The sequence below is a fragment of the Spea bombifrons genome, chromosome 3 (genome assembly GCF_027358695.1).
Source record: "Spea bombifrons isolate aSpeBom1 chromosome 3, aSpeBom1.2.pri, whole genome shotgun sequence".
In the NCBI taxonomy this organism is placed as follows: domain Eukaryota; kingdom Metazoa; phylum Chordata; class Amphibia; order Anura; family Pelobatidae; genus Spea; species Spea bombifrons.
In genome coordinates, this window is record NC_071089.1 from 83,331,011 (window position 1) to 83,346,518 (window position 15,508).

Here is a 15,508-nt window from a genome sequence, read left to right on the forward strand (position 1 = left end):
CCCAGCCAGAGCCCAGACCTGAATCCAATTGAACATCTCTGGGGTGATCTGAAGAGGGCTGTGCACAGGAGATGTCCTCGCAATCTGACAGATTTGGAGCGCTTTTGCAAAGAAGAGTGGGCATATATATTGCCACGTCAAGATGTGCCATGCTAATAGCCTCCTACCCAAAAAGACTGATTGCTGTAATAAAATCAACAACGTTTAAGGATGTGCACACTTATGCAACCAGGTCTTTTGAGTTTTTTTCCTCTCAAAGATTTGAGTTTGTTTTGCAATTGAATTGTTCACGTTACAGGTCACATTAAAGGTGGAAAAAGTTCTGACATGATTTATCTTTGTCTCATTCTTTAACATCACAAGAACCTGGCATTTTAACAGGGGTGTGTAGACTTTTTATATCCACTGTATATACCTTAAATCATTTTAGATTGTAAGCGCATTTGAGTCCTCCTCACCTGTTGTTTCTGTACGTTAAATTATTATGCTAAACACTACTTGTTATGTTCTGTCAACCTCTTGTACATCGCTACGGGATATGATGGTGCTATTCACAACAATAAATCCTAATAATATTAACATTACTAAAGAGGGTAAGGGGACTGAAGCACCAAATCTGTTAAACCCTGAGTAGGTAAGATTGGCTATAGGGGAGAAAAAAATGAAGTATACAAGATATTAATGGAATAAGTGATATGTGTTGGTGTTTGCACTGTGCATAGTCTGTTTTGGTAAATTATGTATTATTTTCTGTTTGCGTTATAGATTGTGTTTAAGGCAATCTGTTGCATGGTAAATATTCTTATTCAATTTGGATACAAACCTACTTCTTGTAGAAGCATTTTGTGCCAGTTAGTTTCATTACTGACATATGACAAAACATACTGTCTAGTTTCATTTCCCATAGCCACAGTAAAAGTTTATGACTGTTTCGCAATATCACTACTTTCTAAATAGAGGACATGCACTTTTACCGTGTTGTTCAGATTTCTTTTACACAATCTGTATTTTAATCTTCATGTTTTAATAATAAAGAAAACTTTTTTTGTTTAAAGAGTAGTCACTCTCAGCTGTTTGGAATGTTGCTAGGAAGGAAAATAAATAAGCTTGTTTCAGTTTCTGAGTTTCTGTTCTCTACCAGCAGTTGGAAAAATGAAACAGAGACTTGTAATTTGATCCATGCTCATGCTTTCCCCATGTGTATAAAAAGAGATTTATAGAGTCTTCCACAGAGACAACAGCAGATTTAAACACAGGTATTGACTTCATGTTTGTTGGTCTAGACTGCTTCTGTACGGCAATCATTATTATTAATCTTTAGGTAATATAAATGGAAATGGCACTAAAATGCAATTTAACAGTTTGTTTTTTTAATGCAGTTAACAGAAAAAAAATAAAATGGACCATACAGAAAGCAACCATGAATGGGAAGATGCTTTCCAGAGTATCCAGGAAACAGAGCTCAGCCAAAATTATGGCCACAACTGGACCTTGCAGATTAAGAATGATATCTTGGATGAACTAACATTCACCCAGAGGAACCAAGGCTGGAAGGTTTATCAAACTTCTTCATTTGGAAGGTATTTGGAATATCAGTTAAAAAAGGATTGTAGCATATTGTATTGTAATGTTATGAACATTTTAAGGAAGAGTTTGCATGCGTGATATGAATTTCAACTCACCTGTGGTGAAGCAGATAAAGATTTGCAACCTGGCCTGTTAAGGGCAAGCATTAGAATGTTTGCAATGGTTAGAGTATAAATTATTCAAGGGCTGATTTTCTCAAATAAATAGTATCCGGTTGCTCAATTTAGGTTTTGATTATTCAGAAGAGCTCCAGCTAACTCTGTGGTTTCAATATAAAAACCTTCACTATATACTATAAATTTGTAACCCTTTCTTGTAGGTAGGGCTGAGCTGGCCCTGGATCATGTATAGTTCCATTGGTGAAGTTACTTTGAAGAAAACTTACTTATATATCTATGCATTACATAGGGCCAAACAAGCCTATTATATGGAATAGTGAAATTGGGGAGTGTCCACTTTCCTACAATTTTCTCCCACCAGTATTCTGCAAAAATGCATATTTGTGTACTATTTGTTTATCAAAACATGTCAGTGCATAGAAATTGTGTTTGTACTTTATTTAGATTTATTTTGGAAGAGAATATACTAGTAACAAAATGCAAGAAAACAGAACTTGTTCTTACTAAGTTTGTCCTTTTTAAATTATGTTTTTAGTTTCGCCTGTTCAACATGCCGCCATTCTTGGAGCTCTGCTCGAGTCTGTCTTACTTTTCACTACCGCCTTCTACAATATTCGAGGGGAGAAGTCTATCTTAGACTCTTTAGACAGCAATGTCGAGTGTGCAACAATGGAATCATGATAACAGGATTATTTGAAGAAGGCACAAAGCAGGAAGTACTGAAGAGATTGATAAGCAAAATCAAGAAGAACTGCTATAATGAAAAAGTAGAGACAGTTGTATATTCTGGCAGATCCATGGTCACTAAACCTCATGAGGCTCGTTTTTGTGAGGCCTGTATGATGGGCAAATGTAACAGGGATGTAGATTTTTCTTAGTTTCCAAATATTAGAGTCCTTTCTATTACAGTATACCTCTATCCTTCCATATGGTTCAACACAACTCTAATTTGACCACATTACAGTATACAGCAGCAATCTTAATGTCTAAGACAGGGTTTGACTTCTTAAGGAATACTGATCTATTTCATACGGAAACTTTGAGCGGTACAGATTAGTAAAAATAGAAAAGGAGGAGGCAAACCAGAGTCGGCGGTTGTGACTGAAAATGGTGATTAAGATGAAATAATAGTGAATATTGAGAATTGTAGTGAGAGTAGCAGAATTATTTACCTGATATACCTCACAATTGAGAAAAAAATAGGGACAGAATACATGGTTGCACATGTATAATAAATGCTCTCTGTTACATCGGATACCAGGTACTAATAAGTATGATTCATTTTGACAAGAATGGATTGTGCTAGTTTTCAGCCAAAATGTGTTTAGGGGTACTTTGCTGGTCTTATAGTCACATATATGTTTCCAGCCCTCCTCTGCTGCTGGCAAATTCAGGACTGTTGGCAGTTATCAACTATACATCTAGATAATTATGGGGCAGTGAAATCATAATGCTTTGTACAATTTATATTTGAATAACTTCTGTAATTATTGTTATGTCCTTGAATATTTAAGGTAAATACAGTAATAATTACAAAAAAACACCCTTACAAGTCTTATGTAATTTAAAAGGCTCTTAATGAGAAATAGGGCAGGGATACAATTTATTCCAGGCTTCATGCATGTTTCAGTGACATCCTTTAGACATAGGTGATTAATTTTAGCCATGGGTAGTGTAGAAGAAGATGTATTGATATATTGCAAGTAAATTGCTAAGTTATTCGAATAGGAGAATTTTTAATGGTTTATGAAAAGAGGTGTGTCAAAAGTTAAAATGAACTCTGTGTGGTTTGATTATCTATACAAATAGTGTCGACCTATAGACATAGATGATTTATATTTTATATAACTGATCTTGAAACAATAAAGGTCATGGCACATGAGGTAACATAGGCTAATGCAAACCCCACAAACAATAAAATAAAACACAACAGAAACAACATAATCATTTTATATTAAAAATGCAATCTATTGATGATAAGTGTACAGCTTTCCTAAATCTGTTTTGCACAAGGATGAATTTGTATTTCAGATGACACTAAGCAGCAAGGTTGCTGGCATCCCCATGCTTTATGATTAAAATTTCAACAAAAGTTGCATTTCAGAATTTTTGCATGAAACTGATCACAGAAACTGTTCTTCCAGTAACCATTTAGATGTCCCTTGTTAATATAACACTCCAGTATTCTTTTTGATCCAGTCCAGGTGCTTGTAAACATTTGAGTAAACTCCATATGAATCCTTCTCGCCACATCCCACTCCCCAAGAAACTGTCCCTGCCAGATACCAATGTTTCTTCTGGTAGTGCAGAGTGACCATCGGACCCCCAGAATCACCAGAACATGCATCTTTTCCCCCTGGAAGAAAACACAAGCACATGGGCATTCAATGTCACCATGATTCATTGAAAAGTAGGCTAGATTTATAAACAGATTGACATTCTTAAATGGTTAATTGGTCTGAAGGGCTTGGGCCTCATTTGCAACAAGACTAACTTTGGATGACACAACCACTTTGTAATGGTTTTTGAAACACATATAATTCCAAAAGGGCTCTAGGAAAGCGGCCATTAGAACATTAAAAAGAGTTACTACTTTGTGAGTAAGAATAATGCATAGTTTACAAATATGTAGGTGTCAGCTAATGACAGGGCATAGAATTAGAAATATTGGTGAAGGCAGGGCAAACTAACAATATTGAATGACAATGCTGGGAAAACTGATAAGAATAAAATTATTCATAGAAAATGAGGCACTATGGCAGAGAGTAAATGGTTTATAAAATAATGTAACAATTGTATTAGGATAGAAATAGAAACTCTAAATACTCAGTGCAGCCCAGGGTTGAGCCTAGGGCAGTGATGGCGAACGTTTTTGGGCCTGAGTGCCCATTTTTGTGCATCAAAACAAGTTGCAGACCTCAAAGTGCCAACACTGCATATTAAACATGGAGAGGACGTTTTTTCGGTATGACTATATGACTATACACAACAGTATGCATCAATATAACATATTAATAGAAAGAGATTATTTTAGGAAAGGCAGTGGGACCCAGGGGACATTTCAGAGGACTGTGGGAAACAAGAGATGCAACCTATTGAGCTTAAATAATAACAACAGAGAATTAAGTATTAGCTCTTTCCAATATCTGTTCATTGAATATATGGCTGCCAACCAAAAGTGAACGTGTGCAGATAGTGTGAACACAAATATCAAACGTAACAAATGTAAATACTTCCTTAGTAAAACGCAGCCTGTGACAGATGCACTTCTCTCAAATGCCAAAACAATAACTAATACACAATAGGCCGGATCAAGCATCATTGAAGAATACAAGTATATTTTCTCCCGAAGAAGTGATATCCCACGCAGGTGCGTCAGAACAGCCCCGTAGGGAAAGAATTGGACGGAGGGGCCCCATGAATGAAGTGCCGGACGAGGTACCCCGTGGAAAGCCTAGTGTTAAGGGTTAAGGCATGACTAGGCAAAATTTTAGCACCTAAAGTGTTAAGCCTTTCAGGCACGTGCAAGACCAGACGGGAGGGGGTAATTGCCCTCCCTGAGGGGGTATATAAAGGGGGGTTTATGCTATAGGGTCAGCATTTTAAAAAATATTTTCCCGCCCATCCCTCCCTGATTTTTGCATTAGCCGGGGGCTCAGGTTTTTACGCTGGTACGGTGCAGGAGTTAACCATCTAGGTGTGGTTACTTGTGGTGCACAGAGGTATAAGTGCAGAACACTCCAGGGGCAGCTGCCCCTGTGAATCGTAAGGTCATGTGACTGCCGCGCTGGGGGACGCCGGCAGTTCCAGCAGGGATACAGGTGGATACGCCCATACCAGCAGGTTACTTCATGGTTATGATTGGTTATCATTGTGGTTGTTATTTTGACGGTGAAATGTTTATATACTGGGCCAAAATATGTTTGGCTAATAAACGGTTATAAAGTTATCAATGTTGTAAACATTTAATAAGGTTGAGTGTCGCGGTGCTGTGTTATATGCGGTCCGCACCGCGGACAAATAAAATCCATAGTTGACAATTAATAAAGTTTTGAAATAAAGAATTGTCTCTTGTTTTATTTAGAAGGTGGGGGGGGACCGAAACTGGACGCTACTTCATTCAAGATGTTTGAGAGCGGGGGGCGTCGCTTCAGTGTTCTCTGGTGAGGGTTCTCCCCAGAGAACTGTGGGAGATGTAGTCCGCAGGAGCCGACGCCGTGACTACAGTGTATGACTGTAGTCACGGCGTGCCCACAGAGACGGCTCGGCTTGCCAACAGCGGCACGCGTGCCACGCGTTCGCCATCACTGGCCTAGGGTAAACACAATGACTAATACACACATAGTAACATGCAACACTTGCACATTGTGACACTATACACTAACACACGCACTCAAGCTAACACTGTACAGCAGATGTCTAGACACACACAATCTCTAAACCATGAGCGCATACAATAACACTGTAAGTTAACAGTCCTAGTGTCCTAACACCGTACACTCCAATGGCATACACTTACGCCCACACCCTTCTCGAGTATGCAACGTATTGCATTAGCCCGTTTTGTACCTTCTTTTAAACCGGCACACATCATGTCTTCGGTCACAACTTTTCCTACATTCTTGTACACAGTCTTGCATAATGTGTGGTCCACCACAGGAATATCAATCTGATTGGAAACAAGAAAATAATTGAAGGTAATGCCTCAGAATATGTCACTGCACATGTGTTAAACATGTACTAACTATGTGTTCCATTTAATCAAGGAACGAGTCCCAAGGTCTCAAATTTGTATAAAACTAAGCTTGTGGGTGACTGACAGTGAATTTCCATAAGCTTTTCCATAAGCCTGTGCCCAATGCAAGTCTTTGATTAACAACCTTATCTATAAGTAGATATGAAATATACTTTTTTTTCCGGGATCCTTTTTAACCCCTTAACTACCCTATAGATGTGCAGGTAGTGGATTGAAACAGAAGCCCTGTTTATCTCAAAAAAGAAAAAGGATGAATAATTTGTGTTGGTACATCAAACATGGAAAAGAGGAATCTTGATTAAATCAACATATAGCTTTCATCAAAACCTTCTTGGGACATCTTGCTTTGTATGATTAGTTATCAAATACATAATCCCCAAAAACATCTTGTGATGAAATACTGAAGCCCTGCTTATCCATATGGATATTGAATAAGAAGGTCATTTACAGTCTACATTTTACAAAGAGAGATTTATTATTTTGAAACTATGAATCTTCAGCTAAGGTTGTTTATTTAATGATTACAGTATACACCTAAATTAGATATTTGGTATTGTACTTTATTGATAGTATATAAAAATTATTATATGTGTTAACAAACATTAAAAGCAAATATACAGTATACTTCCAGTAAAAGAGCGGGACTATAAAGAAGGAAAGATTACCATCTAGTGGAAAAAAATGGTACAGCAATGCAAGCGTTCACAGATCTTCATGACTTAGGGCTACCTGAATGGCATACAATGTTGTCACTTCCCAGCGCTAGCAACCATATTATAATCTTTACCATCACAATTCTGCATTTTCTCAATAGCAATAAGGTAAATATAGAACCATGTAGGTAATAATACTTAGGCAATGTGGGAGTAATAGGAGCCAATGTCATATTGCAAATGGTGGTAATTAATAACTCCACTTAAAAAGATGTTGCTTGTCGCACCCTGTCAGCCATATATAGGTAGTAAAGGTGGAAAGTTTAAACAACATGACTTGCCTCCAGAAGTAGCCCTAAAAAGGATGTCACGGCCCTGTATACAAAAAGAAAGCATGCACACAAGCTACTTATGGATGAAATGGTTTCTGACCTCAAGAAGGTAATCCGGTAATTTTGTCAGGAACTGTTTGCCCCATCCACTGACAATCACATGGTCCTCTAAATGAATAGAAGACAAAATAGTTTTAGGTCACTTGGTTATATGAGTGTTATATTGGTTTTACTTAAAAGAAAGCCTCATATTGAAGCTCTACCTGCACCCACCACCACCATATGAGGATAAATGATTTACCTTACCCTAGTCTTTATATAATGTTTATATTATTTTGCTGCATTACATTGTGAGCAGACACCAAAAAGATACCTTGCACCAATACACACAGAGCTTAACTGACATGTTGGGAGCAAAAAAAAAAAGTTAATGACCTGCCTGGGGTTGATTTTCTGGCAGACAAATAGGCATCACATAGTTATTGAGGAAAGCTGCGTGTGACAATTCCACCAGAGCAATGTCATGCTGGAAATTAGTGTGGTTGTAGTCGGGATGCAGTATAATTCTCTTAGCTTTGAGAACTTGCTCACTGTCATCCTTTTTCAACGTCCTATGCTTGCCTGTGGGGAAAAAATTGAAGATTGGTGGAAGGATGGACTAAGAAAAAATATTATAAAACACAGGTTCCAGAACATTCATAGCTGGATATCTTTCATTGCTAGCTATCACCTACAGAATATTTACTTATGTTTCAATGCCACTGACTTTCTCAGTTAACCTCAGATTACCTATATACGGTATTAAGTCTTAATTCCATCATGGTTTGGTATTGTACACTGGTTACTATAGAATAACACTGGTTATATACAATGGTAATTCCACCATGCGCCCACAGTTAAAACATAAGCCTTGGTAACCAAAGCAATGTCTGCATAGTGGCAGTGCATGGCTCCAGGGGACTCCAGCTAGCCTGTCCTCCGCTTCTTTGCGCTTCTTGTGCAATAATTTGAGAGCACTAAATTTGTCAGGAGTACCTTAATAGTCCCTTTGAAAAAGACAAGATATGACTTTTGTTTTTGAGTTTTGAGGCATAAAAAATAAAACACTTGGAAAAAAGCCTACCTAATATCACATAGAATGATGAGAGTTTGATCAGGTCGGAGGAACTCAGAACAGGTTCATCTGGGCTCAGTTCATTGTGGAGACAATGGGCAGCAGTGATAATCCATTTGTTACCTGGGAATTTGACATACAGATGCTTAGAATAACAGGATAAATAGAAACATGCTATTGAAAACTGGTTGCCAGAAGCAGACTAACCATGGGTCACATGGAGCCATTGCTCTAGGGCCCAAAAGTGGTGAAGGTCCACTGTTAAATGTGCATATATGTATTGTGGTAAAGTGAGGGAGGCTGTCTATATCAGTTGCAAATTGGAGCGCTCTCTATTCCTAGCCTGAAAGGGTTAATGGATGGAAGTCAGCCCTTTCAGGTGAATCCAATTAACCTGCACTGTAATGTTTAAAATGTCAGCCGTTGGAGGCATTAGGAGTCTGAGAACAGGGACTTTTTTTTTTTAGGCCCTAAGCCCTAAAAAAAGGTATGGTCTAAACAAACTTGTGTTTTGCTGTGACTACTCAGTTTATGACTGGATTAGCTGGCCAGCTGGTTAGTGCGGGAATACTTTGTATAGATAGTCTCCAAAATGGAGTAGGATTTGTTTTTGTTTATTTGCAATTGTGAAGCACAGCACTGTGTACCTTAACCCCTTCAATCCCCTATAGACGTACTGGGACGTCCAAAAAACGCCTATTAAAAAACCCCTATGGACGTCCCGGTACGTCCAGCCCTTTGTGCAGCGTCAGGGACAAGATCTGCTGCATGAGGCTAGGGCTAGGGATGTTCTCCAGTTTGCCTGATGGCATGGGTATGTGTTTTCTGTAAAGGATGTCATGCCTGCTGCCACTAAAAGTTTTGACCAGTCTATGTGATGCGTACCATTCCGATAATGAGTCCATTGAGAGTTTTAAAGGAAATTAAACTTTCCTTTAAAAAGTGTATTTGGAACTGCAAAAGACCAAGAGTCCACTTTTAAATATTTGCAGGTGCCACTTAGGGATTAGGGATTTCTAATGCACTGAATTCTAATAGCACAAGTATTATGTCACAGGCCTCCAGGGACTGTTTGGCAAGAGTAGATGGAAGGAAAACCTTATATACCCATACACAATCCCACATAGGAGTACTTCAGGCCCACGTATGCCACCCTTGTTACTGTTACCTACCACGTTTGCCCCCTTGAAGATATATAAGGATAGGTATAGGAAAAGCATTCCGACGTTCTCTTTGATATCCTATGCTACACCATTATCAACAGATTTGTGGTTAGCTACTTGGATTGGCAAACCTGGAGCATATATTTTATTCAAGAGTTACAAAACAAATTTAATATCTGCACTAAGCACTATACTATCTACAAATAATGTATTATAACCTTAACGTATTATAGTCAAGGTTCGCTGCAAATTTCTGATGACCGTATTTCCTGGGATGATCAGATCACCCAACTCTGCTCACACACCCCATGCACTGCAAAGAGTATGTCAACCTGTTACTTATTGCTTCCCCCTTTGACTGATTATAAGAAAAGGTTTATGGAAGAATGTGGAAAAAGAGATTTTTTCAGTAGAGGAATGGCATCAATCTTTTAAGAACTATGTGGGGATGTCACACTCTATAAAACATACAGAAGAATTGCGTAAAATATTTTATAGGTTAGCATCTTGTTCTAGCCGAAAATTTTCCAGGAACAATGTCAAGAATATGCTGGAGGGGGTGTGACACCAGGGGTATCGGACAGGATTGTGTCAAACTTTAAGGGATGTGGTCTAAACTCTATCACATAATAAACTGGTATGGAATTGGACAGATCTCAAGATCCACCCTCCCCTTCACCAGAACAGAGAATGTAGGTTTTAAATACAAACAGGCTATATGAGGAGATGTCCCACCTTTGGGGGATATACACATGGGCGTAGGAACCGGGGGGGACAGATCCCCCCCAGTAACTCATGCGGGGGGGACCGATAATTAAGAAATCCCCCCCAGGGCCGTAGGAACCCCCCCAATAGAAACGCCGCAAATGCGGCCCGCGAGACCTCGAGGTGCGGCCCGCGTAAGATCGGCAGCCAGGGCAACCGATCTTACGCGGTCCGCACCTCGAGCCCTGCTACTTACCTGTGGGAGGGTCTTCTGTACTGCACAGAGGAACCGGAACCCAGCAGAGTTCACGTGACATTACATCACATCCTCTGTGCAGTACCAGAGAACGCAGAGGGAGGCCGCGCCCTCTGCTGAAGACTGTGAGCGGCATCGAGGAGCTGCAGTGCAAGTAAGGGGGTTGGGAGGGTGTTTGAATGAGTATGCGTGATTGAGGGAATGAATCTGTGAATGAATGAATGAGTATATGAATGAATGAGTGTGTGTGTGTGATAGAATGGATGTGTAAGTGCTGGAACCTAGACATGATTGGACCGTGATTGATGTTAGCAATCACACTCCTATCATGCCAAGTCAGCCAGTACATGCTGAAACATAGCTAGCTGCCCTTGTGTATTCATGCTGCCAGCAGTATGGGGTCTGCACATCACTTACAGCCACCGTGTACCAGCATGTACTGGCTGACTTGGCATGATAGGAGTGTGATTGCTAACAGCAATCACAGTCCCATCATGCCTAGGTTACAGCATTTACTGGTTGGATGTGTAAGTGCTGGAACCTAGGCATGATGGGACTGTGATTGCTGTTAGCAATCACACTCCTATCATGCCAAGTCAGCCAGTACATGCTGAAACATAGCTAGCTGCCCCCCTTGTGTATTGATGCTGCCAGCAGTATGGGGTCTGCACATCACTTACAGCCACCCTGTACCAGCATGTACTGCCTGCCTGGGTATGACTCCTATCATGCCAAGTCATATTGCTATTTTTTTTTGTCCAATTGTGGTGTGTTACCTACTTTTATTAAAAATTTGAGTTTTTATTATTATTTTTAAAGGTGGGGGGTCATTTTCGGTTTTGGCTAAGTGAACCGTGAATGTTTTGGTCCAGAATTTTCATTTTGGTGCATCCCTAGAATAAATAGAACTATTTCATTTTTAATTATCCTGAGTCCTGAATTTGTAGTCACAAAACTTTCTAGGCCCAGAAATCAGTGAGAGGAAAAGTAAACGTTTTGTGTCATTTACTTTATTTTAATCTGCATATTTTATTAAAGACCATATTTTCTCACAGGGAAAAATGAGTGCGGCCCGTGCACGTATACAATTCTGATGAAGTGGCCCACTGCAGAAAAAACTGCAGGGGTAGACAGTGAGAAGGGGGGGTAGGGAGAGGGTAGCTAGTGAGAAGGGGGGTAGGGAGAGGGTAGCTAGTGTGAAGGGGGTGGTAGGGAGAGGGTAGCTAGTGAGAAGGGGCGATAGGGAGAGGGTAGCTAGTGAGAAGGGAGGGTAGGGAGAGGGTAGCTAGTGAGAAGGGAGGGTAGGGAGGGGGTAGATAGTAAGAAAGTGTGAGAGGGGGTAGATAGTGTGAGAAAGTGGGGATCTGATGGGGGAAAATGCTGTCCCCCCCAGATTTTTAGGGGTTCCTACGCCCATGGATATACACAACCTGTTTGAGAAGATATGGTGCAGGTGGATGTATTATCTGCTAGGAGAGGCCTATTGGGGGGTAGTGAAGAGGAAAAACTAAAATACATATGTTATATATATGGAATGGGCTCTTACATAATGTATACTGCATAGGATAATTCCCTGATTAGGCTGAAGGTTCTATGTATTGATGTAGAGGCACAGTTCTTTTTATGTGTATTTTCTTTTGTAAAGTTTCTATTCTCTTACTTAGAATTTCTTTTACTTTATTTTTTTTATTTTTACGGCCAGTGATGTTTACAGATGTATATTGTTAAGTTTATGTATATCTCTACTTGAGTTCATTGTTTCATACCATTCTTTTTGACCAGTTATTTTGGTGTAAAACATAATGCATCTGTTTGATGTAATAGATAAGCATTTGGCCGAATTGCATTCTTATTGATTGAAGACAAGTACTTTATTCTTATTTTTCCATTTCTGTTCATACTCGGTTATTGGCTGATAAGTCATGAATGTCTTTTTTTATGTTGAATTGCTGTGTAATTGCTAGATGCTATTTTGTAACCCAATTATATTTTCTCAAAGTTGTCTTTCCTTACCAATCAGAGACCCTCCACAGAATGGGTTCCGACTTTCAGATGTAAACATAGCGATCCATGGTGAGATTCCTCTCGTTGCTATAGTTCCTCTTGCAATTTTTGCCAGTTTAGACCTGGAAAAACTTGGCTTTCCACACACTGAAAAATAATGGAAGATAAGGGAAGATAAGGGAAGATTTATAAGATTAGTGTCTTAAGCCGATCCAGTTCAGCTTTAAATCATTTTACATAGTTATACTATTATGAATACTATTATGAATATGGCATGCATTAAAGATGATAGTTGATACACAAAAGACAAAGGAGGTGTTTAACCACCTTAAACCAGAGAGAAATGTTGTGGTGTTCATGCTAATACCAGAGAGAAACGTTGTGTTATTCATGCTGATTGAACTGTTTATGCACAAAGAGGCTTTTCATTAACATAATAACTGACCAAATATTTTTCAGTGGTGGCTGTCTTTTACAAATTTTCATTGAATTCAAATTAAGTTTTGTATTACCCAATGTACAACAAAATAATACTAATCCATGAAGGTGGCAACAGATGAAAAAATATACCTGTTATATGTGTTTATGACCCCTAGCTTCAAGATTGGCTGTTGGCAGGTCTTTCTTATAGCTCCCTCTAGCACCCTTCTTGTTCAGATAATAAACATAACTTAACTTTTGGTTTAACTTGACTGACTACGCACTTTAGAGAATGAAGACCTCATCCCTATATTAATTTGGTTTCGCTGTTCAAGATATACTATATATATATATATATATATAATCTCGGCATGCAGCTCATTTCCCCAGCCCTGTCTCCTCAACTTGTAAGGAGCAGAAAAGGGAGAGCTCAAGAGGTCAGACCTGAGAAGTTCCCAAGTATGCCCATTAGGATGCTTCAGTTTGACATTTTGATGCACTTCCTCAAATTCACCAGTAGATGTCACATAAGCAGCATTAAAAGGCTGCGTCACAAAATGGTATAAATTATTATTTTTGTCATCATATTCTGTATCCCTGTACAATGTGTAAAAAAGACATAACAAATAGTAGATAACATAACACTTTTCACTCACAGAAATAAAAGGTAAGAAGGACCTTGCTTAAAAGAGCTTACAATCTAGAATAAACTGAAATTGGAAGTTAATAGTTGCAGTTAAAGCAACATTAATAGTTTAGTTTGCAAATGAACTCATTGTAATTTAATATATGATTTACTCCAAAGCAAACAAAGTAGTTTTTTAATAATATGCAGTTAGGATATAAAGGCATATTAAGTTAAATAATTAGCACAAACTGCACATTATTAGTATCCTTACACATAATAACACCAATTTCTTGTGCAACCAATGACAATTGCACTCCCTTCACAGAGCATTAGATCTGTGTAAGGGTTTCATATTAATTCCAATAGAATTGATGTAAGAACCTTAAATTGAATGGTGTGGCATAAGGTAGAAGATTGCAAAAAGGCCAAAAGATCTGAAAATTATACTCACGATTATGATGGCTCTTTGTTCAGACCATCTGTCTGTTGCATGTTGATTATATGGCCTCAATCAGTGACAATGTAATGATGGTTAAACCCTATTGTATATTGCACAATAACATGCAATACCTGGGAATAATTACTGCTTTCTGTGAGATATTGGGACATGAACCACTTTTTGAGGTTTAACTTCAGAAATGTTCTCCCAAATACTATGTATTAGAACTGTTGTACACATTTATTCCCTTTCAAAAAAGTTTGACTTATTTTGGCTAAATAAAGAAGGTTTCCATGGAGATTGTGCAATACTTAAGGTTTTTTAACATCTGGAGGAATAAAATGCCAAGCTTCATTCCGTTGATTGCACCACATTTTATTTAACTGGTACGTATTTTACACAATAAAGGTATAGTCATTATTATGAAATATATAACATTAAAAGTTTAGAAAATTGGCTACCATAATCATCTCCTGGAATGTGCTGGTGGTTTTAAAGAGCTGAATGTCCCATGCTTATCCTTTTCTCAGCCCTCTTCAAAAATGTTCTTTATTAAACCAGCTAAAAATGATTCATTGGATGTGTACCTTAAAAATAGAGTATTTATGCCAACAAATGGGAAGTATTAGCTATTGGACCAGGAAAAGTGTCATCTTGTGATTCTTACAAAAATGTGCCGCAGTGCTGAGGAAGCACTAAGGGCGATTTGATACAGCAGAAAGGTTATGGAGCTTCCCAAAAAGGTTTGTGAATTGGGAATTCAGTAGATCAAAAAGAAACCAAACATAAAGGCAATCAAAGTCCACATTGATAGCCCAAAAAGCGAATACTAGAAGCAAACTATTCAATATGTTGCGTCTTATTGTATCGCTACAAAGTATCATGAACAATGGCGGGGATCTTCATGTTAGCCCATATGAAAACTCCCAAGCTTTTTGAGCACATCTTCACGCCGTGCAGTGCGTGCGTTACCGTGATTTAGACAGGAAGAGAAAATACTTCTAGCATATTAATTTCAAACACACTTTATTACATATCAAGCATACATTCCACATATGGGCTGAGATGAAGATGCCTGCCCTTCTGTTCATGATATTTTGTAGAGACACATTGAACAGTTTCTCTTTTTGGGCTATCAATGAGGAGTTTGAAAGACTGATTGCACTTATGTTTTGTTTCTTTTTGAGCTATTGAATTCCCAATAATATTGTATTGTACTGAACACCAAAGACTGTGTATGGGATACTTTTTTTTCCCTTGGATAAGACACAGTGGATTTTTACATTTTTAATTTTTATTTGTAGTTCCTACATTTTGGTTTTTATGTGGTTG

The 15,508-nt window shown here is 38.5% G+C and overlaps 2 protein-coding genes across 2 annotated transcripts in view; one reads left to right on the forward strand and one right to left on the reverse strand.

Annotated features, from left to right (window-relative positions):
- The first annotated feature begins 1,398 nt into the window (after nucleotides 1-1,398).
- On the forward strand, nucleotides 1,399-3,233 carry LOC128484054 (receptor-transporting protein 3-like). The gene is made up of 2 exons (XM_053460372.1): nucleotides 1,399-1,580; nucleotides 2,242-3,233. Exons 1-2 carry the CDS (start codon nucleotides 1,399-1,401, stop codon nucleotides 2,582-2,584), a joined length of 525 nt encoding a protein of 174 aa, XP_053316347.1. The 3' UTR covers nucleotides 2,585-3,233.
- Nucleotides 3,234-3,527: 294 nt separating this feature from the next.
- The window catches only part of MASP1 (MBL associated serine protease 1), a 46,512-nt gene continuing 34,531 nt past the window's right edge, over nucleotides 3,528-15,508 (reverse strand). Inside the window, exons 11-16 of the mRNA XM_053458661.1 lie at nucleotides 12,699-12,836; nucleotides 8,571-8,684; nucleotides 7,883-8,068; nucleotides 7,548-7,615; nucleotides 6,276-6,375; nucleotides 3,528-4,062 (exon numbers count right to left, since the gene is read on the reverse strand). Of these exons, the coding sequence (XP_053314636.1) occupies nucleotides 3,872-4,062; nucleotides 6,276-6,375; nucleotides 7,548-7,615; nucleotides 7,883-8,068; nucleotides 8,571-8,684; nucleotides 12,699-12,836 (797 nt within the window). The 3' untranslated portion in view covers nucleotides 3,528-3,871. The remainder of the gene's footprint in view (nucleotides 4,063-6,275; nucleotides 6,376-7,547; nucleotides 7,616-7,882; nucleotides 8,069-8,570; nucleotides 8,685-12,698; nucleotides 12,837-15,508) is intronic.

Excerpts from the sequence above, each read along its gene's own strand:
- LOC128484054 (XM_053460372.1), top strand. The coding sequence starts at position 1,399 with ATGGACCATACAGAAAGCAACCATGAATGGGAAGATGCTTTCCAGAGT. Across the intron at positions 1,581-2,241 it reads CAAACTTCTTCATTTGGAAG|TTTCGCCTGTTCAACATGCC; the intron begins GTATTTGGAATA and ends TTATGTTTTTAG.